Source organism: Rhinatrema bivittatum, chromosome 7, assembly GCF_901001135.1.
Source record: "Rhinatrema bivittatum chromosome 7, aRhiBiv1.1, whole genome shotgun sequence".
In the NCBI taxonomy this organism is placed as follows: Eukaryota; Metazoa; Chordata; class Amphibia; order Gymnophiona; family Rhinatrematidae; genus Rhinatrema; species Rhinatrema bivittatum.
Window position 1 is genome coordinate 120,343,304 of NC_042621.1, and position 24,810 is coordinate 120,368,113.

The 24,810-nt window shown below is 42.7% G+C and overlaps 1 protein-coding gene across 4 annotated transcripts in view; it reads left to right on the top strand.

Annotated features, from left to right (window-relative positions):
• The window catches only part of ASCC1 (activating signal cointegrator 1 complex subunit 1), a 185,382-nt gene that overhangs the window by 71,260 nt on the left and 89,312 nt on the right, over positions 1 to 24,810 (top strand). For 3 of the 4 annotated variants that reach the window (XM_029609028.1, XM_029609030.1, XM_029609032.1), the window contains one exon: positions 16,042 to 16,121. In XM_029609028.1, the coding sequence (XP_029464888.1) occupies positions 16,042 to 16,121 (80 nt within the window). Of the gene's footprint in view, positions 1 to 16,041; positions 16,122 to 16,366; positions 16,469 to 24,810 lie in introns of those variants that run through there. The other variant, XM_029609031.1, reaches the window with a different exon arrangement.

Consider the following 24,810-nt stretch of genomic DNA (forward strand, 5'->3'; position numbering starts at 1 on the left):
TCCCCAGTTGGTGTTAGTCAAGATTCTTGCGGCAGCGTTCTGTATCAACTGTAGCGGCTTGGTGGTAGAGCTGGGGAGTCCCAAGAGGAGTGCACTGCAGTAGTCGATTTTAGCAAATATCAAGGCTTGCAGGACTGTTCTGAAGTCGTGGAAAAAAAGTAGGGGTTTGAGTCTTTTTAGGACTTGAAGCCTGTAGAAACAATCTTTGGTTGTGGTGTTGATCATTTTCTTGAGGTTTAAGCGGTTGTCTAGTAACACCCCGAGATCTCATACGTGGGTATGCATGAGCTGGGTGTTAAGGATGGTCTGTGGGAGTGGGTTGTCTTGGTTAGAGGAGATGAGGAGGAGTTCGGTCTTGGATGCATTAAGGACCAAGTTGAGGCTGTTAAGAAGGGTGGTGATCCGATTTAGGCAGTTGTTCCAGAGTGAGAGTGATTTTGCGATGGATTCTGTTATCGGAATCAAAATCTGCACGTCATCTGCATACAGAAAATGAATAAGGTTAAGGTCTGTTAGAAGCTGACAGAGTGGGAGGAGGTATATATTAAAGAGAGTGGGTGATAACGATGATCCTTGGGGTACTCCGAGTGAGGACCTTGTTGAAGGAGATTCTTTATTATTTATTTTAACTTTGTAACTTCTGTTACTAAGGAAAGACGTGAACCAACTGGGGGCTGAACCTGATATACCTATTTCTGCTAGGAGAGTCAGAAGGATGGTGTGGTTGACGGTGTCGAAGGCTGCCGAGATGTCCAATAGAACTAGGAGGAAGGAATGGCCCTTGTCTAATCCCAGAATGATATGGTCTGTTAAGGAAATGAGGAGTGTTTCTGTATTGCGAGATTTGCGGAATCCGTATTGGGAGGGGAATAGGATGTTGTGATCCTCTAGATATTCTGATAGCTGAGTCTTTATCAGAAAGGTAAATCTTTATGTAACTCACCCAGAACTTTGGAGGGCATGAGAGATGAGCGATTTTAAGCAAGTAAATAAATAAATAAAGAGCAGAGTTAGAGATCAAATGAGGAGATTAACCTCCATATTGATGAACACTCTAACTCTTATGCCTCAAAACGCTTTTCTTTAAAGTCACCAAGGATAAGGGAAGGGAAAGTTGGGTCAATGAAGAAGGAAAGTCAGGGATCAAAGTCAGTGAGAAAGGAGGAGGGGGATTTATCAAGCGGTCGATAGATGACAGCTACCCGGAGAGGCAGTGGAGTGAATAGGTGGATGGAGTGGGCTTCAAAGGAAGAAAAAGAGTGGAATTGAAGTGGGAGAAGGGGGTTGAAACCTACAGGAGGGAAAAAGCAGCAGTCCAACACTACCACCATGCCTTCCGGGTGAGGTTTGTGGGAGAAAGGATAAACCGCCATGACAGCAGCAATTGAAACAGAATCCTCAGGAGAAAGAGTGAAGAGTGTACTGCAGTGCAGTGGTTCCCAATTTTATTCTTGTCGCAACACACTGCTCATTACAATCCACGACCGAACTGAAAAAAAAAGCCTCTATTACTTTTATTGTTAAGAATGATTCATCAGAAAGGTAAGAGCACTCCCTCTGAAGAGATATACATGTTTTAAGTGATACTTTTTACATCAAACTGTACTTTGTCATTTTTCGTGTAAATTCTATTAATATAAATGCATAATTTTTAATTGCATGTGCCAGGGATGGGAGGTTGTGCAAGGCTGTATAGTTTGCCTGGGGCACCTAATACTCTTGCACTGACCCTGCAAGGCAGATGATTTCTTGCCCTACAGGACACAGTATGACACAGTTTTTGTCCTCCATCCGTGCAAAAAGACCAGTAGGAAATGGCAATTCTTCTCTTCCGGGCTTGTAATAACCGATTCTGTCTTACTCTGCTAGGCCCAGAAGTGACAGCAGAAGAAAAAAGGTTGGCAGCCCCGTGGGGAAAAGAGCCTGCAGCTTGTACAAAAATTATATAATATTACATTTATATGAACTGCAGTGGAGCCAACCAGAAAACCCTGCCAAAAAAAAAAGACACTTAAAACCTACATACCCTGTTTCCCCGAAAATAAGACATCCCCCGAAAGTAAGACCTAGTAGAGGTTTTGCTGAATTGCTAAATATAAGACCTCCCCCGAAAGTAAGACCTAGCAAAGTTTTTATTTGGGAGCATGCCCGTCGCACAGAACAGCAGAGCATGCAGCTGTGATTTTTTTACCCTGCAGGATTCACAGTTGGTTGTCATCACAAACCAGCATAACCAGACAACTATTCAGAATATAATAAATGTTCATTTTTTTGTTCAACAATATATGTGAATTCTTCTTCATGGAAAAATAAGACATCCCCTGAAAATAAGGCCTAGTGCATCTTTGGTAGCAAAAATTAATATAAGACACTGTCTTATTTTCGGGGAAACAGGGTAGTATTAGGCCTATTGTAACGCATGTTTGGTGTAGATTGGTCCTCAGAAAAGCTATAAGTAAAAGAATTACAATATAGTAAATCTCCCATATCAAAAAAATACTAGCTGCTAACATTGAAACAGTAACAGCCCTACCTATGAAAAGGCAACTCTGCAAATACTACACTAGGCCCTAAAACATTAATACACCCCCTATTAGGAAAATAGAATAAGCCAGGCTGCTATGGATCCCTACTCAGAAAATATATGCTAGCAGAATACCTCATCCTGTTCACACATGCAGAACACATAGACAGACAGACCCTCAGCAAATACAGAATAAAGATACCATAAAGTATAAATAGAAATGTGTAGACAAAAACTGAACTGGAAACCACAACAATCCAGGTTCTGTATGCAGAGCAACAATGGAAAATCAGAATTGCCATTCCTCATAAAAAAATCTAACAATAAAATAAATAAATATTAAATCCACAGTAGTAAAATCATACTAATAAAAAGAATACATACTTTACAACAGATGAATAGAATAAAGTAATATCCAACAATTAAAAACTCTTCTAAAAATGTTCCAAACACCAATAAAATATTTTTAAAAACAGCACCCACTTAGGGAAGATAAGGCCATCGTGGAAATACTAAACAAATTCTTTGTTTCATTGTTTACTGAAGAAGATGTTGGGGAGATGCTTGTTCTGGAGATGGTTTTCAAGGGTGACAAATTCAGATGAACTGAACCAAATCACGGTAAACCAGGAAGATGTGGTAGGCCATATTGACAAACTGAAGAGTAGTAAATTACCTGGACCGAATGGTATATACCCCAGGATTCCGAAATAACTCAAAAATGAAATTTCAGACCTATTACATTTAATGTGTAACCTATCATTAAAATCATCCATTGTACCTGAAGATTGGAAAGTGGCCAATGTAACCCCAATATTTAAAAAGGGCTCCAGGGGGGATCTGGGAAACTATAAACCAGTGAGCCGGAATTCAGTGCCCGGAAAAATCATGGAAACTGTTATAAAGAATAAAATCACAAAACATTTAGATAGACATGATTTGATGGGTCACAGCCAACATAGATTTACCCAAAGGAAGTCTTGCCTCACAAATCTACATTTTTTTGAAGGGGTGAATAAACATTTGGACAAAAGTGAACTGGTAGTTGTGGTGTATTTGGATTTTCAGAAGGCGTTTGACAAAGTCCCTCATGAGAGGCTTCTAGGAAAACTAAAAAGTCATAGGATAGGAGGCGATATCCTTTTGTGGATTACAAATTAGTTAAAAGACAGGAAACAGAGAGTAGGATTAAATGGTCAATTTTCTCAGTGGAAAAGGGTAAACAGTGGAGTGCCTCAGGGATCTGTACTTGGACCAGTGCTTTTTAATATATTTATAAATGATCTGGAAAAAGGGTACGACAAGTGAGGTTACCAAATTTGCGAATGACACAAAATTATGCAGAGTAGTTAAATCTCAAGTGAATTAATTGCAGGAGGACCTTGTGAGACTGGAAGATTGGGTTTCCAAATGGCAGATGAAATTTAATGTGGACAAGTCCAAGGTGATACATATAGGGAAAAATAACCCTTGCTGTAGTTAAACAATGTTAGGTTCTAGCTTAGGATTTACCACCCAGGAAAGAGTTCTAGGCATCATAGTGGATATTACATTGAAATAGATGGCTCAGTGTGCTATGGCAGTCAAAAAAGCAAACAGAATGTTACAAATTATTAGAAATTATTAGAAAGGGAATGGTAAATAAAATGGTGGATGTCATAATGCCCTTTATTGCTCCATGGTGAGACCGCACCTTAAACTCTGTGTGCAATTCTGGTCGCCACATCTCAAAGAAAGATATAGTTGCACTGGAGAAAGTGCAGAGAAGGGCGACCAAAATGATAAGGGGCATTGAACGGCTCCCCTACAAGGAAAGGCTAAAGAGGTTAGGGCTGTTCAGTTTGGAGAAGATGACTGAGGGGGAATAAGATAGAAGTCTACATAATCATGAAAGGACTTGAACAGGTTAATGTAAATAGGTTATTTACTCTCTCAAATAATAGGACTAGGGGGCATCCATGAAGTTAGCAAGTAGCTCATTTAAAACAAATTTTCACTCAGTGCATAGTTAAGCACTGGAATTTATTGCCTGTGGATGTGGTTATGACAGTCAGTGTAACTAGGTTTAAAACAGGTTTGAATAAGTTCCTAGAGGAAAAATCCATAAACTGCTATTAATCAATAAGGAATTGTAGCTTGAGATCTATTTAATGTTTGGGTACTTGCCAGGTACTTGTGACTTGGATTGGCCACTGTTGGAAAATGGATGCTGGGCTTGATGGACCCTTGGTCTGATCTAGTATGGCATTTATTATGTTCTTATGTTCCAATAATTAAAACTATCAAGGATAAAAAAAAAATTCCCCCTGGAGGAGGTGAAAGCAGCTTGGCTTCTTAGCTCCATAAAAACATAAGAACATAGGATATGCTATAGTGGATCAGACCAAGGTTCCATCAAGCTCAGTATTCTCTTTCAAACAGTGGCCAATTCAAGTCACAAGTACCTGGCTAGAACCCAAAAGTTAAATAGATCCCAAGCTACTAATGCTGGTAACAAGCAGTGGCTAATCAATAGCAGTTTATGGACTTCTCCAGAAACTTAACCAAACCTTTTTTAAACCCAGCTACACTAACTGCCTTAACCATATCCTCTGGCAATGAATTCCAGACCTTAATTGTGCATTGAGTGAAAAAGGTTTTTTCTATGATTTGTTTTAAATATGCTACTTGCTAAGTTCATGGAGTGCCCCCCCCCCTAATCCTTGTATTATCTGAAAGAGTAGATAAACAATTCACATTTACCTGTTTTAGTCCTTTCATGATTTTGTAGACCTCTACCATATCTCCCTTCAGCCATCTCTTCTCTAAGCTGAACAACCCTAACCTCTTTAGCCTCTTAGGTCCAGACCTCTTTAGCTTCAGATCTAATCTGCTAACATCCCCAATCTTGAGCTGTCTGATTGGCAATTTTTCTGTGGCTATTGAGCGGGGCAAGACTGGTATTAAGTGAGATGGCATCTCAAATGAAAAAGACTGATCTGAAGCAGTACTCCTATGCAGGTATAATGGCGCAAAAGCGGAAGGCCTTCTCAGTAATGCAACTATGGACTGTGCCGCTTTGAATGTTGAGGCAGACTTGCTTACCGGTGCAGTGGGAGGTGCTTCTTCCAGATTGGAATTTCAACAGTGGTTTAAAGAACTACATTGCAATATGCTTGTGATAAAACAGGAAATTGTGAATATAGTGGCCGAGATAAAAAGCGATCGGCTCGAACTGGGCAGGTAGGTGGAGGAGGCCGAGACAAGGTTGAATGATCATGCTGCTGAAATGATGCAATGGCAATCAGCGTGTGACAAACTTTCTCTCATATTCAGATCTTAATGATCGTTTGGAGGATCTCGAAAATCGCACAAGTAGAGCTAACTTGAGATTTTGGGGGGTCCCAGAGGGAATTGAGTACGGCAACTGCTTCCACATGGTTGACAGTATTTGCACTAGGATATCAAGTTGCCGAAATACTGCCTGTGAAGCTGGATTGGGCTCATCGCTCATTGGATACCCCTGGGGAAATATCCCCAGAGAGATAATAGCATGTTTTCACAACTTCCCCATAAAGGGGAAAGTGATGGCGTTGGCTCGAAAAAAACGGCCCGATTACTTGAGAGGGCATGAAATAGAGATTTTTCAGACTTGTCTCTAATAATTATATGCAAAAGGAGAGATCAAGAAGTCTTCTCTGTTTTGCGTAATTGGAAATACTGTTGGCTGTTTTCGTTTGGCCTCAGTTTCACCATCAAGGGAGTCACATTGAAGATAAGATTGGTGCCTGAGGCAGTAGAGGTTATGAAAGCCACCAGGATGTAAATTCCAAAGACCCCAGCCAGGGGTTGGGAGACACTGAATGCTCATGTAGGAGCAGTGCCCTCCAGATGGCAGCATTTGGCAAATGGAGGAAGGCAGTTGAAGTGCCAAGCCAGGGATTCCTTCTCTTCTTTACCATCTACTCAAGAGGCTCCAGCTTGAATTCTCTGGGCTTAAGCCATTGGTTATTCCATGGGGCATATGACTGTCCTGCAGCTTCACAGAGCCCTATATTTCTTTTGTGTGGCTGTGGTGTTATATGGGGAATCTTTCTGTATGTTTAAGATTTTTACTAAGATATGAGATGACATCATTCCTCATAGAGGAGAAACCCATTGCAAGAGTTGGTGGTATGATGCTGGGGTTGGGAGGGGTGAGGGGGAGGATTTATGCCAGGAAGGGGAGAGGTTTTCAGGGATGCGCAGGAATGGGAGATTTATTATTCAAGCATTATTCTGTTGTGGGGTATTTTTAGAAGATGGGTCTCCCTTGGGAGAAGTGGGGATGGACCCTTGAAGATAGGTATGTGTGCTAGGTTGGGGAGAATATCTTTACAATGGACACATTGAAAATTATTTTGTTGAATTCCCCTGATAAAAGGCGCTTGTTTTTCAGGAAGCAGATAATTTAAAGGCTTCCGTTATATTTTGTCAGGAGACCCACCTTAAGAGGTACAATGAGGGGGTGCTATGCTCCAAGCTGTTTCCCCAGCAATACTTGGCTTCGGCGTCAGACATAAACATTGTGGTGTGGGCATTTTATTCTCAAGATATCTAGTAGTGAATGTGAAGGTGATCTTGAGAGAGACAGAGGAGAGATATATCAGGGTCAAATCGGTTTTGAATAAAAAAACTTTATTCCCTGATGAACATTTATGCTCCCAATATGGGCCAGGGTCCCATTTTGGATAAGATTTCAGAGATGTTATCTGACTGGGCAGAGGGTCACCTCATTGTAGGCGGAAACTTAACTCTCACATGCTATCCTTATCTGGATAATTTCAAGAGGGAGATGATGGGTTCCTGTGTCCCACGGGTCATGCTTAAAAACATGCTAACTGACAGGGGTTTGGTTGATATCTGGTGCCTAAAATATCCAACAGCAGAAAATTATTCTTTTTTACTCCATGGTTTATCATTCTTACCCTAGATTAAATTGTTTTTTTAATTGATGAAACTCTGGTAGACTAGATGGTAGATATGGGGCTGGCATGCGTGCAGTTCAGCCCATAGACTGCGGAATCAAGCGGTTTGCGTGATGTCAGAGAATGCGACTATGGTGGCCTATATCAATTGCCAGGGAGGAACCAAGAATCAGCAAGAGTCACAGGAAATAGACCAACTGATGGAATGGGCGGAAGATCATCTGCAGATGATCTCGGCCTCTCACATGGCAGGAAAAGACAACGTAAGAGCGGACTTTCTCAGCAGGGAGAGTCTGGACCCAGGAGAGTGGGTGTTGTCAGCCAAGGCATTTCAGCTGATTGTGGATTGTTGGGGCCTTCCATTCCTAGAACTGCTGGCGACTTCTCGAAATGCAAAGGTTCCTCACGTCTACAGTCGCAGGAGAGATCCGTGGTCCCTGGGAATAGACGCTTTCGTACACGTCTAGCCAGAAGTCAGATTGCTTTATGCCTTTCCTCCATGGCCCTTGCTGAGCAGGATAATTTGCAAGATCGAAGGCCACAGGGGGCTAGTACTCCTGGTTGTGCCGGATTGGCTCAGATGTCCGTGGTATGCAGATTTGCAATGTCTCCTGGTAGAGGCCCCCATTCATCTTCCACTACACATGTATCTGCTTCAGCAGGGACCAGTTCTTCATGAGGATCCAACTCGGTTCTTTCTTATGGTTTGGCCTTTGAGAGGGCTTGCCTGTTAAAGCGTGGCTGTTCCTCTACGGTGATTGCCACTTTACTCCACGCTAGCAAGTTCTCCACTTCCTTGGCTTTTGTGCGGGTTTGGAGAGTTTTTGAGGCCTAGTGTGAGGAGCAGGCTATTCTTCCTCATTCAGTTAAGATCCTTCTCATTCTGGATTTTTTGCAAGATGGATTAAATAAAGGCTTGGCCCTTAATTCCTTGAAGGTGCAGATTGCGGCTCTTGCCTGTTTCAAAGACCTGGTGAATGGTGTTTCCTTGTCATCTCATCCTGATGTGGTCCATTTTTTGAAGGGAGTGAAGCACCTTAGGCCTCCCTTGAGGTTACTGGTTCCATTGTGGAGTCTTAATTTGGTGCTGGACCTTTTGGTGGGCCTTAGGTTCCGACCACTGCATAGCCCTTCCTTATGGTTGTTGACTCTGTAGACTGTGTTTCTGGTGGCTAAATGTTCTGCATGTTGGATTTCTGAGCTGCAGGCCTTGTCTTGCTGGGAGCCATTCCTTCAGATGACTCCGGGGGCATTTCAGCTGCGTACTGTTCTATCCTTCTTGCCCAAGGTAGTCTTGGACTTTCATTTGAATCAATCCATTTCCTTGCTATTCCTGGATAAGGTCAGGGATGCAGAGGAGTTTTGCCTTTTGTGCTCCTTGGATGTTAAGCATCTTGTCTTGCAGTATCTGGAGGTCTGTGAGTCATTTCGAAAGATGGATCACCTGTTTGTTCTCCATGATAGGAGTAAGCAAGGCGTTCCAACTTTGTAGGCTACCATAGCTCGTTGGATTAAGGAGTTGGTCACGGCCACGTATGTGGATGCTGGAAAGCCATTGCCTACTCAGGTTAGGGCTCATTCCACTAGGGCTCAGGCATTGTCATGGGCGGAGGTTAGTTTGTTGTCTCCCGTTGATATCTGCCAAGCTACGACATGGTCCTCCTTACACACTTTTTTCCAGGTTTTATTGTCTGGATATGCAGGCACAGGAGGAAGCAGCCTTTGCATATGCAGTATTGACTGGACCATGGGCAGCCTCCCACCCTGTTGGGGAGTAGCTGTGATACATCCCATTGGTCCTTAGTCCATCTGTCTACATGCTAGGAAATGGAGAAATTACTTACCTAGTAATTTTGTTTTCCTTAATGTAGACAGATGGATTCAACTTCCTGCCGTTGGCCGCTACGAGTTTATCCTCCTGTGGTGCTCTGGGTCCCAAGGGATTACTGAAAGTGTTCATCCAGTCCCTAGTTTGAGATACCTATCGTAGAATCTTATGCCAGTTCAGTGTTTATGGTTGGTTGAGTACAGTTCTGATTACTGTATTTTAATCATGTTTTTAATCATGTTTTTTGCTGGTCTGTCCACAGTTGCTTTTGAAGAGAATACTGGCAGGCTGGGGTCATTGCAGGGTTATATATATTGTGACGACAGCTTGCTCCATCTCCATCTGCTGGCAGGGGATCATAAACCCATTGGTCCTGAGTCCATCTGTCTACACTAATGAAAAAAAAATTATCAGGTAAGTAATTTCTTCATTTGTTGCGGCTACTTTGAGAGGTGTTTTTAAATGTTGCACATAGGTTATTCATTATAACCATGCTTTACTTTTTCTAAAAATAAGTCACATAGAGAGGGGCCATCTGTCACTTAATGCCTCAGCTCTACCCCTAACACCATTCAGGATAATCCTATGGGCCACTCAGAGGGTCCTGCCAACCACTGCGTAGCCCTGCCTGCACTTGCGCACATGCTCCTACACTGGCAACCTCCCACCCACCAACTGGGTTCCTGCTTTCCTCTGGGCAAGTTTTCCACCTGCAAGCTATCCCTACATGGTTTCTAGGGACACTGGGACCCCATACAACCCAAGGGTCACATAGTTCCTAAAAAAAACACCAACAGACCAAATACACACAATATTGGGATTGTTAGTCCAAGAGAGGCAGTGCTAAAAAAAACCCAAACTAATAATTTATTAACAAAAAGTAAAAACATTAACAGAAAAAACATTAAATTTGCAAATAGGAACAGGTAAAAGAGCAAGGATTGAACTACAAAAATTATCTAAACACTTTTCACTACTTATTTAATGGCTGAGGAGGTCAGGAAAAAGGCTGTACACAAGAGCTGAACAGAGCCTCAGCACTGAGATCTGCTCCCTCTGTACTCCCAGCTGAGACTGGAGAATTCCAGAACCTTCAGGGCAAGTTCTCTGTCTTCAGGGCCAATCAGTGCACACAGTTAGTCCCTGACCAATAGCTTTCTGACTAGTAATAGTTTTCTGGCCAGTCGCACTGCAGGGTGTTTTGGTTTTACATATCCTTAGGGATGCTGGGATGTGTATGCTGTTCAAACTTCCTGCTAAATCAAGGCAGCATCTAAAACCTCTGTTTGAACTACAGTGCAGTGGTCAAAAACCACCTGCAGGGCAGCACGGAGGAAATGAGCTCTCTGGGGAAAAGTGTCACAGACAGAATAATAAACCTCATAGGATGCAAAACCCCTGTTTGCCACATCATGATTATATGTTAATGTTGTGTGGCATTAGAAAGAGCATGTTTCTACTCTAAAAGATCTGAGTGCATATATGAGTGCCCCCAAAAAAGTAAACAAAGAATAAGAAATATTAAATAGAATTGTTGAAGTTTTAGCAATGGTATTATGCACTTTTAGGTATACATTTTTTATCCATTGTTATTCCTTGTATTTATTTCCTATCATCATATTCCACCTGCTGTAAAACATCCTTCCTCAGTTTCATGGTATAGCCTCATGGCACAGTGTAACCAGATGTTCCCATATATTTTTGGGCCTGACCTGGTAATGAAGTATGTATGGTGAAACTGATTTGAAACCCATTATGTTTTGTGTAAGCTCTGTAGAGGACTCTGGGTTGAGTTCTCTGTAACAGTCTGCAGTAGAAAACTGAAGGAATAACATCTTACTGAGTGAGCATCAAGGAGATCTCAAGGAGAACCTCAGTTTTCCACCCAGCTCCTAGTCTTGCAGGTAAGACTAGGAGCCAGGTGGGCACGTGAGCTGAGATATGCTTAATTTTATATCGTGCATGCAAGTACACATGAATCATTTAAAATATCCCTGCCATGCCTATGTGTGCAGCCTTTACATATGTACTCGCACAAGTGACCATATGTGGGGGTGAGGGAGGGGGGGGGAGAGAGAGACTGTTAGAGACAATCTGACATGCCATATATCTCCCACTGTAAGAGGGGCACTTTCAATTCAGGGTCATTTGGGGGGGATGGTGTTACAAGGGTCTACAGACCCTTGCACCCTAGGTAGACCAATGTAACACCACCCCCCCTAAACCCACCCTGAGTTGAAAGTTCCCCTCTGTCTGTCTGTCTCTCTCTCCCCCCCTCCCCCCCCCCCCCATCAGTGTTCAGGGGCATGTTCAACCTCGCGCCCCTTTTCTGCTTCCTTATTCTGTATGCACGAATTTCCTGGCATCTTAAAATTCGATTTGCTCGCATACGGCCCACATACACATGTATGGGCCCATTTTTGCATGAGCAACACTTTTAAAATCTACCTGTCTATGTTCTAAGGGCAAGCTGGGAGGAAAATGCAGCACAATTCAGAATGTCTTTCCCATGGTTTGTGATAATTGAGAGAACTGTGAGAAAGACCTACGTCACATTTGAACTGAATAAAGTTTAGGAGCTTGGTATTGCATCAGCCCCTTGGTTGTACTCTCCTAGTCAGTCATAGGAGAGACGTGCTAACTTCAGCCAGAATCATTGCTGCCAGAACTGTGTATGTTATGCTGATACCACCTTATTTGAAAAGGTATAATTTTCATTCATTGTGATCTGCCTGTAGATAGGACTGTCACTATCTTTGTTCCTGTAAATAAACAGACCTGATGGAACCCCCTACTAAAGTTGCAATCTGACATTTTTGGCTGAAAGTGAACTCTGCCAGGTAGAGAAAAAGAACTATTTCACTGTATGTAATCACAAGGTCTGAGCTTTATATTGGAGTATTGCCAATCCCCTTAACAATGAATGATTGAGCGAACAAATGGCTAGTCCATTACATCATCTGTTAGATCGAGACTACTAAAGAACCCAGTAACTCAGGCAGGGATTAGAACCCATCTCCTGTCAAAGGATTACAATAATAACATAGTAGATGTTGGCAGATAGAGACCAGTTGGCCCATCCAGTCTGCTCACTTATTCCAGTCTATACTGCTAAGGATATATTCAGCTGCGAGGCACAGTGAACACTTGTAGGTCATCACTCCTTAATCTAAGTCAGTTTGTAACAATCTTGGCAGCTGTGCAGCCCTCCTGCCTGCAGGGGCCCTCAGTGGGCTGCAGTCTGAACTGCACAGGCTTGTCTAGAAGGCTCATGACACAGCACTTCCATACGTTAGAAGCCTGCCTCACTTACTGCTCCATGCCTCATCTTAGAGTTTCTCTGCTTTTTTCTGTGGTCTCCCTAGCACTGTTCCTTAGCTCTGTTCCTGTGTGGCCTCCCAGTGGCCCTTTTGCTTTATCCTTGTCCTTGTTTGTCTGGTTCCTGGTTTGCCTTGTACCCTGTTAGGTCCTGTCCTTGTCTTGCCATGTGCTTTGTGTTGTCCTGCTCTGTCTTGCCCGCTTATCTCTTGCTCTGCTTTGCTCGCTTGTTTCTCTGTTCTGCTGATGCACTCCTTGCCCCTTATTTATTTATTTATTTATTTTAAGTTTTTCTATACCGGCATTCACAATATATATCGCATCATGTCGGTTTACAATTAACAAGTGTAGAACAAGAGGTTATAAATAACATTAAATAACATAGATAATAATGGTGATAGTAAATAGTAAACATTAAACAAGTGAAAGTTAAGTGTTGCAGTTACAATAAAACAAGGGAGTAATATAACTTGGAACAGAAGGAAGAAGCTGGGGTTTAAATAGAGAGTACATAAATGCCTATCAGTGCAATAGAGTCAATAATGAATTGCCCTGATACTGTGGAGTTAATTGCCATGTTAAGGCAGAGTCTAAGTGACTAGTCAAAGACGGATTAAGGTTCAGTTTAGGTCAGGGAATGCTTTCATGAATAGCCTCGTTTTGAGTCTTTTCCTAAATGTGGGGAGGCAGGGTTCCTGTCGCAAATCTGGTGGGACGGTGTTCCACAGTGTTGGTCCTGCGGTGGAAAAAGCCCTGTCTCTGGTGGTTATGTGCCGCATGGTTTTGGAATGTGGTACTTGTAGGGATTCTCTGTAGGACTCTCTGATTGGTCTGTTGGAAGTGAATTTTTTGAGAGGAATTTGAAGGTTGAGCTGAGAGTGTTGATGTATGATTTTGTAAATAATGGTTATGGACTTATATAAGATTCTGTAGTGAATTGGTAGCCAGTGCAGGTCTTTGAGGATTGGTGATATGTGGTCTCTTCTCCGAGTGTTTGTTAATATTCTTGCAGCCGTGTTTTGAACCATCTGAAGGGGTTTAGTGTGAGAAGAGGGAAGACCTAATAGTAAAGAGTTGCAGTAATCTAGTTTAGCAAAGATTATTGATTGAAGAATTGATCTGTAGTCTTGAAAGTGAAACAGTGGTCTTATTCTTCTTAAGACTTGGAGTTTATAGAAGCAGTCCTTAGTAGTTTGATTTATGAATGATTTTAGGTTTAGCCTGTTATCAAAGATAGCTCCCAGGTTTCTTACTTGTGGAGTTTGTAGGTTGGGTGGTGGATTTGTGTAGATGCTACTGTTTTCAGAGGAGATTAGGAGGAGTTCGCTTTTTGAAGCGTTTAGTATTAGATTTAGGTTGGAGAGGAGTCCGTCAATTTTTTGAAGACAGGATTCCCAGAATTCAAGAGTTTTAGTATAGGATTCTTTGATGGGGATGACTATCTGGACGTCATCTGCATATAGATAGTGTTTAAGGTTTAACTTGTTTAGAAGTTGGCAAAGCGGGAGCAGGTAGATATTAAAGAGCGTTGGTGAGAGGGAGGAGCCCTGTGGAACTCCTGAAGAGGAAGAGTAGTGCTGAGATTCTTTGTTGTGTAGTTTAACTTTGTATTTTCTGTTCCCTAAGAATGATTTGAACCACGAAAGTGCTGTTCCTGTTATTCCAATATTTGCTAATTGTTTTGTGGACAAGGTAACCTGCCCAGCCTTATTGAGTGGCTTGCTCTGCCCTGTATTCCAGTACACCTCCAGCTAAGTCCTGCTGACCACCAGAACCTGCAAGCTCAACCCAAAGGGGAGGTGGCTGATCAGGCAGGAGACCCTGCTTTGCCCTGCCCATGAGCCCTGTGCTGTTCCTGCCTGGGGATTTCCTATATCCTACCCTACTCCTGACTCCTGTGCTGCTCCTGCTCCGGGGTTAGCTATAACCTGCCCCTAATCTGGTGGCTACCTAAATCTGCTTGCACGGCTGTGACACAGTTTTTGTTTTCTTCCTCTTTGATTCTGCACCATCTTGGGTAGATAAACATACAAGTTCCCGTACTTAATCCAACACTCAGCAGCCCCCCCCCCCTCCCCTTATGTTTTATCATTGGTTTCACAGTCTATGGGGCCGATGCAATACAGTGCACTCGGCCGACGTGGGTTGTGTAGGCGCAACCAAATCCCCTTATGCAATAAGGGGATTAGCGCCTCCACAATGCACGTCCAACGCTCCAGGAAATTTAATAGCGCTCATCACATGCAAATGCATTTGAATGAGGCTATTAGTTATTCACTCCTGATGGAAAAAAAAAATGTGCATTCAATACGCACATTTTTGCGCTCAGAAATTAATGTCTGCCCCAAAAAATTGTACAGAAAAGCAGAAAATACTGCTTTTTTGAACTTCCTCCAACTTAATATCATGGCGATATTAAGTCGGAGGAACAAAAGAGAGTTAAGAAAAAAAATCTCCCTCCTCGACAGTGTGCCATGTCTGACCTGCCCTAAACTCTCTCCCCCTGAAGGAGCTTAGGGTAGGTCAGAAAGATTGATAAATCAATATTAAAGTGTCGGACCCTTAATATTAATTTATTCACTCATTCACTAATTGCCCATTGGTCCTTTTCACTGACATTTGTCAGTAAAAGGACCAATCCCCTTTTAGGTCAGCGTCCGTTTTCCTAACCGGCGGACAGCCGCAGACAGCGGACCTGTCTCGGGCGCACGCTGTCAAGGAGGCGCTAGGGGTGCGCAGTCGCCTCTATTTCCTCCTTGACAGTGCGAGCCCTAATTTAAATATTGCATCGCGCCCCCAGGAGAGGTGCCTGGTTGTGTGTTAGGAAATCGGGCACTGAACACTCAGCACCCGCTTTCAGCGCCCTTTTTTTGCATTGGCCCCTATGTTCCTAATTCAGGCCAGTAGATATCTCTGTTGACTGATAGCTGAGATTCCTTTTCCCCCAGGGGTTGACAATACTGTCTCTGCAGCATTCCCCAACATCAGGCAGCCTGGGGAGCTGAAGCTAGAACCTGGGTTTTCTGCATGGAGGTACACAACACTGCCACTTAACCACTGGGCCAGCCTAGTAGAAGAAACTTGTAAATAGTTTAAACACTAATTTCAGGAATGAAATAAAAATTAGAATCTAAAAGTTTTAAAATTTATTTTAAAGGTGTGCTGTATTATAAACAATTCTGCTTTGATCATAACATATGGTGAATTCCTCTCCTGTGGTCCAGCATGGACATTAGCAACATTAGGAAAAGCTGCTGTTAAAGAACTTGGGACTTTATGACATTTTTCTTGCTTTGTTTTTGATTAATAGAAATTGTTTCTCCCTGTGCCTATCAGATTATGTAACAGAAAAGATCCCCCTTGAAGAGCTGTTTGAGGGTGAGAGAGTTGGATATGTCATTTTTGCCTCCTTCTATTTTGTGCAGCTGAAGAAAGGAGCAGCACAGCCTCAGGGAAACCAGGACCCCGGGAAAGGGAGTCCTTTAATGCCCGGAATATACTAAAGGTCAGTATAGAAGAGTGCTCATGTTGCTACAGTAATAAACTGAAGGTCAGTATAACAGTGTTCTGATAACAGCCAGTATGGAAATACATTGATGGTCAATACTGATGTCAACTGACAATATAGAAATGCACTGATGGTGACTATATCAGTGCACTGACTGCCAGTATAGCACGGCAGTGGAGATAGTTGGTCAGGAAGAGGTAAACATGCCTGTTTTATTTTTGCTGTTTTCTCCATTCCTCCAGGGTGAACTACCTGGGTGATATATGTAGGTTCCCTTACTGAACCAGGTCTGAAGGAGACATCTCTTACTAGCCAACAGGATTAAAATCCCTAGGTCAACAATTGTTTTTACAGGTGATTATGCATCAGCAAATTATGCAATAAATAAAGCTGATAATTTACTTCTAAGCAGCAGCAAAGAAAGGATCTGACTTAATTTTTGTACTGCAGCTTTTTATCCACTTGCAGGCCTCCCATGAGCTTCTGATCTGCCAATTGCTAGCCACTGTGCTAGTATAATTGTTTGTTTATTTATTTATTTGTTTAAAACCTCTTCTATACCGTCGTTAAGTTAGATAACCATCACCACGGTTTACAGTAAGGCACGATAATGAAAAAATGAGTGGTATAGCTTACAACTTAATCATGTGCCATCATAGTACGGTAACAATTTAATACAATAAACTATGTGTGTAAGTTAAGTTTGTATGTTAGGAACATATTAGACGGTTTGTATTTAACATTAATAAGCATTAGTATGTTACAAGTAACAACTTCTAGTTTGGTGCGTCCTTATCAATCATATGTTTTTCTCCTTCTCTTTATCTTTATAAAAAGCTTGTTTAAAGAGCCAGGTTTTCAGATTTGTTTTGAATATTTTCAAATTTCTCTGCAGCCTTATTTCGAGTGGCATGGTGTTCATAGCACTGGGCCAGCCAGTGATAGTGCTCTTTCCCTTACATGCGTGAGGCGTGCTGTTTTGACAGAGGGGACAGTTAGTAGAGCCTTATTAGCAGATCTCAGGTTTCTTTGCGGGACATGATCGCGCAGTACAGTGTTTAGCTAGTCAGCTTTTTTCATTTTGGATTCATTTATGAATTATACATAAAGCCTTATATTGTATTATTTGTTCAATTGGAAGCCAGTGTAATTCGGCGAGTGTTCCTGTAATGTGGTCATTTTTTTTTTTTTTTGCCAGTCAGTATTCTAGCAGCTGAGTTTTGTAATAATTGCAGTGGCCGAATCGTAGATTGTGGTAGTCCTAATAGTAGGGAGTTACAGTAATCAGTGCTTGCGAATATCATTGCCTGTAGAACTGTGCGTAAATTGTTTAGTGTTAGTAGAGGTTTAAGTCTCCTCAGGATCATTAGTTTCGCGTATCCTTCTTTTATTTTCAATGAAATGTGTTGTTTCATGTTTAGCTCAAGGTCAATTATTACGCCTAGATTCTGTACTTTTGTTGCTAGCATAGCAGCTTGAGTATTTTTGGTTGTGGATGTTGGTTGTATGTGGTGTATGTTTTTACGTTCAAGGTGTAAGAATTCCGTTTTGTCGATGTTTATTACTAGTTCCATCTGATTTAGGAGTTGTTTGATTATTTCAAGATACATATTGGCAAGCTTCATTGTTTCTTCAATGGTGTTTTCAATGGGTAGCAGTAGCTGTATATCATCTGCGTATATGTAATGTATTATTCCAAGTCCCGCTAGTAGGTGACATACCGGGAGGAGATAAATGTTAAAGAGAGTGCCGACAGGGCTGATCCCTGTGGTACACCGGTTAGCAGTGTGACTTTGTCTGAGAGTGTATTTTTGATCTGTACTTGAAAACATCTATTGTTTAAGTAGGCCTCAAACCATTTTATTGTTTTATTAGTGAGTCCTATTTCTTTCAGACTTTTGAGTAGTATTTTGTGGTTTACCGTGTCAAATGCTGCGGAGAGATGTAATAGAATCAGAATGTAGTGTGTTCTTGTATCAAAACCTCTTAAGATATTATCTGATAAAGCTAATAGCAGAGTTTCAGTACTGTAGTGTTTGCGAAACCCATGTTGTGTTGGGTATAATATGTTGTTACTTTCCATGTGGTTTGACAATTGTTTTTGTACTGTTTTTTCAATTAGTTTGGCTAATAGGGGTAAGTTTGAAACTGGTCTATAGTTATTGAGATTTAGGGGGTCGAGGTTCTTTTTCTTAGTTATTGGTTTGATTATGGCTCCTTTCAGAGTATCCGGCATTACTCCTTCGTCTAGTCAGAGGTTGATAATCTTAGTTAGAGTTGGGGTTATTGTGTTAGCTAGTTTTTTTAGTTCTGTAATGGGAATGGTGTCAATTACGTGGGTGGCAGGGTTCATTTGACTTATTTTCTTGACTTCAACATGTGATACCTCTTCAAATTCTGACCAGTTATTAACATCTCTAGTGGGCATCTTAATCTCTTGTTTTGTAGTGTTTGGGATTTTTTTTCTCAGGTTCTCAATTTTTTCTTTAAAGAATTGAGCTACCTCATTGCATTGGTTCTCTTGTAGGGTTAAGTGGTGGTTTGTATTGTCACTTGTTAGGTTTTTTACTATGTTAAATAGCGTTCTAGCGTTATTTGAAAATTTTTCTATTTTTGAGCTGTAGTATTTTTTTTGGTGTCTAAAATTGTTTTTTTATAGTATGCTAGTTGTTTTCTATACTTTGTTAAATTCTCTGAAGTTTTGTTATTTTTCCATTCTTTTTCTTTCTTTGTAAGGCTTCGTTTAATTTCTTTGATTTGTTCAGTATACCATGGAAATTTCTAGCCTTAAAAACTTGGGGCACTGTGGAAACATCTATGTCTTATTCATGCAGAAGCTTTATTTGAAACAGAGCCACTCATGCATGTCTCTCTGGGTTCTCCAGTCTTTTTTTCATTTGGATTACCAATATGCACTACAGAATATTTATTGGTTCCCTGTACGTACCCAGATCAGTCCAGACTCCTGGGTTTGCCTCCCTTCCAGCAGATGGAGACAGAGAAAACTTCGCTGACGCTGATGCTGCCACGTAACCCGGAGTGCCACCTGCAGTCCCTCAGTATTTCTCTGTCTCCAGCAGATGGTGGAAGTGCAAAACCTGCAATCTGAGACTAGCTTAAAAAAAAAAAAAAAAAGAAGAGGAAAAGAGAAAAATTTAGACTCTCTGAGTTTGCCTCCCAGGAGGTCCTGGTAGGGCCATCCCTCCTGGTTTTGAGGTGGACAAGCAGGGGGTTGGGGACTCTTTTCTTGCTCAGTACCTCATCACCAGGGGCGGAAAGCTTGTGGAACCAGTTTCTTCTCCCTCAGGAGGACGTGCAGAACCTGCTGCCATTCTTCAGTTGCAGGGAAGTGTTTTCTGTTCTGTTTTTGTCTTTTCTGGTAAAGTTAAAAAAAACAAACCAAAAAACAGTTTTGTTGTTTTATTTTTCCCATTTGATCAGCACGGAAGGTGGGCGGTGATTAAACCTTACGGGGGACTAAGCAGCTCCGGCTCTTCATTTTGGTGCTTCTCAGACGACTGACTGCATTCTCGGTCTCGGCACCCTGACAGCATGCCGTGCAGCTCCAGCTGCATGGTGTGCAGTGATGCGCGTGCGCGGCTTTCTCAGGACAAATGTTGTTCTCCTTGCCTCTCGGGGACAGTTGTGGTGGTGTCGAGGGAAATAGTGCGGGCCTGGGATGCTCTCTGGCACTTTGGTGGAAACAACAGACCCCTTCTTTGTTAGTTCCTCAAGTTTTAATTGTTCCTAAGATAGGTTATAAGTATCCACTTCCTTCTGCTTGTTCAAGGGGTTGTTAATATATGGTTGTTGTTAGTTTGTATCTTGGCTTGGGTACTTCTCAATACTAAGGGACTGCAGATGGCACTCCAGGTTATGTGGCAGTGTTGGCAAACATTTCTCTGTCTCCATCTGCTGGAAGGGAGGCAAAACCCAGGAATCTGGACTGATCTGTGGTACTACAAGAATGAAAATTAGCAAGTAAGAACCAATTTTCCTTTTCTCTTTCCACTTTCTTTCCTTCTTCATGAACAGTTGAGGTATCTCACTTTCTGCCAGTGCCTATTACAGCATTCACTGATAGTTGGAAGCTGGAGGTATTGGAGTTGTGACATTGATGGATCACTTTGGTGTATCGACTCTGCCCCTTTCCCCCTATCAGGGGAACGGGCATCTCCCAGGGGGCCAGTCGCACTGGTCTTGTAGCCTTCATCTAAGCTCCTGCTGAGATGAAGCCATGGAACAAGTTCTTTTGCAGGGCCGCAACACCCTAAGCGGCCCGAGGAAGGTCTCGCAGGGCCGCAATGGAGCCCTATCTGATGCGGCCCAAAGAAAGGCCTTCAGCCTCAGTAGAAGGACGCATCTGGCAATTGCAGGATCACTTCCTTCTACTTCCCCTCCAGCAGTAAATGAGAAGGTCAGGCACGGCCAAGGCCCAGAAGAAAGGAGGATGACCTAGAGGTGTATGTGTATGAGAGAAAGCACCAGCATGTGTGTATGAAAGAGAGAGCCTGCAAGAGTGCATGCGAGTGAGCCTGCATGTGTGCATGAAAGAGAGAGAGAGCCTGATTATGGGCATGAGAGTGAGCCTGCATGTGTGCATGAAAGAGAGAGCGAGCCTGAATATGGGCATATGAGTGAGCCTGCATGTGTGCATGAAAGAGAGAGAGAGCCTGAATATGGGCATGAGAGTGAGCCTGCATGTGTGCATGAAAGAGAGAGAGAGAGCCTGAATATGGGCATGAGAGTGAGCCTGCATGTGTGCAAGAAAGAGAGAGAGAGCCTGAATAGGGGCATAAGAGTGAGCCTGCATGTGTGCATGAAAGAGAGAGAGAGCCTGAATATGGGCATGAGAGTGAGCCTGCATGTGTGCATGAAAGAGAGAGAGAGAGCCTGAATATGGGCATGAGAGTGAGCCTGCATGTGTGCATGAAAGAGAGAGAGAGAGCCTGAATATTGGCATGAGAATGAGCCTGCATGTGTGCATGAAAGAGAGAGAGAGAGCCTGAATATGGGCATGAGAGGGAGCCTGCATGTGTGCATGAAAGAGAGAGAGAGCCTGAATATGGGCATATGAGTGAGTGTGCAAGAAAGAGAGAGAGAGTCTGAATATGGGCATGAGAGGGAGCCTGCATGTGTACATGAAAGAGAGAGAGAGCCTGAATATGGGCATGAGAGTGAGCCTGCATGTGTGCATGAAAGAGAGAGAGAGCCTGAATAAGGGCATGAGAGCGAGCCTGCATGTGTGCCTGAAAGAGAGAGAGCGCCTGAATAAGGGCATGAGAGTGAGCCTGCATGTGTGCATGAAAGAGAGATAGAGCCTGAATATGGGCATGAGAGTGAGCCTGCATGTGTGCATGAAAGAGAGAGAGAGCGCCTGAATAAGGGCATGAGAGTGAGCCTGCATGTGTGCATGAGAGAAAGAGAGCCGGAATATGGGCATGAGAGTGAGCCTGCATGTGTGCATGAAAGAGAGAGAGAGCCGGAATATGGGCATGAGAGTGAGCCTGCATGTGTGCATGAAAGAGAGAGAGAGCCTAAATAAGGGCATGAGAGTGAGCCTGCATGTGTGCATGAAAGAGAGAGAGAGCCTGAATATGGAAATGAGAGTGAGCCTGCATGTGTGCATGAAAGAGAGAGAGAGCCTGAATAAGGGCATGAGAGTGAGCCTGCATGTGTGCATGAAAGAGAGAGCGAGCCTGATTAAGGACATGAGAGTGAGCTTGCATGTGTGCATGAAAGAGAGATAGAGCCTGAATATGGGCATGAGAGTGAGCCTGCACGTGTGCATGAAAGAGAGAGCCTGAATATGGACATGAGAGTGAGCCTGCATGTGTGCCTGAAAGAGAGAGAGTGCCTGATTAGGGACATGAGAGTGAGCCTGCATGTGTGCATGAAAGAGAAAGCGAGCCTGAATATGGGCATGAGCGTGAGCCTGCATGTGTGCATGAAAGAGAGAGAGAGCCTGAATATGGGCTCTCTCTCTCTCTCTCACGCCTGCATGCGTGGGCTCTCTCTCTCTCTCACGCCTGCATGTGTGCATGAGAGAAAGACTGCATGTAGTATTGAGAGAGAGTCTGCATATGTATGTGAAAGCCTGCTTGTGTATATGAGAGAGTGTGTCTGTGTGTGTGCCTGTTGACATTTAGAAAAAGGCTTAAGACTTGGTTATTTAAACAGGCCTTTCCCTAAACCATCGATCTGCCATAGCTATCATTACCGATCATTCAGCACACTGTAAATATTTGTTTATTTATTTATTTATTTAGAGATTTTTATATACCGCGGTACGTAAGAAGATACATCACCGCGGTTTACAATCAACAATAAATTAGCAACAGGCTTTACATGGTGTTCCTCAAGGATCTTCTCTATCCTCAACCCTCTTCAACATATACCTCCTTCCTCTCTGCAAATACCTCTCAGATGCAAACCTCACCTACTTTGTTTATGCAGACGACATACAAATATTACTCCCCATAAGCAAGTCCATTGAACACACCATGGAAAGATGGAGCAAACTCAGCTCAAAACTATCCCACCTGCTATCTCAACTATCTCTCTGCCTCAACCAATCCAAAACAGAAATCCTTCACATCCACGATGACCGTCCCACATCTCCCCTCAACATCACCCCCCCCAAACTACTCAGGAAACTCAAACAACCCAGCGGTCCCAAACATCCCAGGAAGCTCACTCATGCCAGCCACAAGAAACCTAGGCGTAACCATTGACAACCAACTTAACCTCAAACGCCACATCTCCAATACAATTAAGGATGGATTCTTCAAGCTTCAAACACTGAAAAAACTTAAACCCCTACTCCAAGCGCACGATTTCCGAACAGTCCTTCAATCAATTATTTTCTCAAAACTCGACTATTGCAACTCCCTCCTCCTTGGCCTCCCAGAAATCCACATCAAACCCCTCCAAGTTCTACAAAACGCTGCCGCCAGAATCATCACTAACAGCAGAAAATCCTCCCATATCACACCCACTCTCAAAGAACTCCACTGGCTCCCCATCACACAAAGAATCCAATATAAAACCCTCACCCTCATACACAAAAAAATAAACAACAACGAAATGAACTGGCTAAACACCGCAATTCGCCCATACCCCACACAAAGAAATCTCAGGTCCTCCAACACTGGCCTTCTCTCTGTCCCCAATTGCAAAACTGCACACCTCAACGCAACCCGCAAACGAGCCATATCTATAGCGGGTCCCACCCTGTGGAATTCCCTCCCACCCCAGCTCAGAAATGAACCCTCATCACAAGTCTTTAAAAAACAGCTAAAAAAAATGGCTGTTTATAAAAGCCTTCCCACCAGACTCTTAACCTGCCCGAACGCACCTCACCCTTCCTGACTGCATCCCTCCTCCCCTTCGGACCCACCCACACACCCCCCTCCCCCCTGACCCCACTCCCCTGACCCTAATCACCTCCCCCCCACTCCTGACCCTTCTCCCCCCCACCCTGCCCCATGACCCTACTCACCCCACATCCCACCCTACCCTTTGCCCACCTTCTAGCCTCCTAGCATTCCTGAAACCTGTATATATCGACTATTTATGTTAAACTATTTATACCGCCTTCTTCTCTTCAAATTTTTAACCACTCTTATTACTTAAGACATAATGAAATGTTTACCATGTTATTGTGTATATTGTTTCCATGTTATAATGTTAAATAGTTAATATACCATGTTATAATGTAAAATAGGGCGGACCAACCCCCCTATTTCTGAGTTTCCTGTAAACCGATGTGATATTTCGATCGAATGTCAGTATATAAAAGAAAATAAATAAATAAATAAAATAAATAAATAACTGTTTAATGTAGCTGGTGACTATGACCGAATATTGCTACTTAGTTGCATAAGTTATGTGGCTAAGTTGCTCCCCCTATTGCCTGCCCACAACTTATGCAGCCAACTTTGTAGCCATCTGAGGGACTTATGTGGCTAAGCAGTAGCCACTAAATGTAAGCACATATTCAACAGCCGCTGCTTAATCACATAAGTCCTGCTTATCCTGCTAAGTACTATTATGATTGATGCTTTTATATTTCTTCATATTATTGTTTGATGTTTAGTGAGGAATGATATTTGTTTTTCCATTCCATACAGAGTCTGGCTTGTTGCGGTTTCAAGTTTAATTTTTGTCTGCATTTTTCTATTTATAATTTATCTCTTCATTTTGTATTTGGTGAGGATCTGTCTGTGTTCCACATATGTGACTTGAGGTGAGCTATTCTGCTAAGCAGACTTGTGGGGTGGCCCCAACCAATTTGCATGGATGGAATGGGGGTCTACAGCTTTGTTTACTCACTGCTGGTGTAGAGTATGCTCTATTTCTAGTTATTTAGGAAACATGTGAAATTTATTTTGGAGATATCTGGGCTTAATTCTGCCTGGTTTCAGAGTAGACTTGGCGTGTTGATGCATGTGCTGCAGAGAGAGTGCACAAGGAAGTCAGATACCCCTTGGGCCGGTTTTGAAAAAATCCCCCAGGCTGACATTTTCCTGCAATCTGCCCCTGTTCCAGACTATTGGTTGGTTGCCTCTGTTTTCTCTGTTTGTCCTTTCTGTGCAGTTGTATGGACTCTGGTATTGCTGAATACACCTGTATGTCTATAATTTTTATAGTTTATAGTAATGGGGCCTTGTTAGCTATCTCTCAC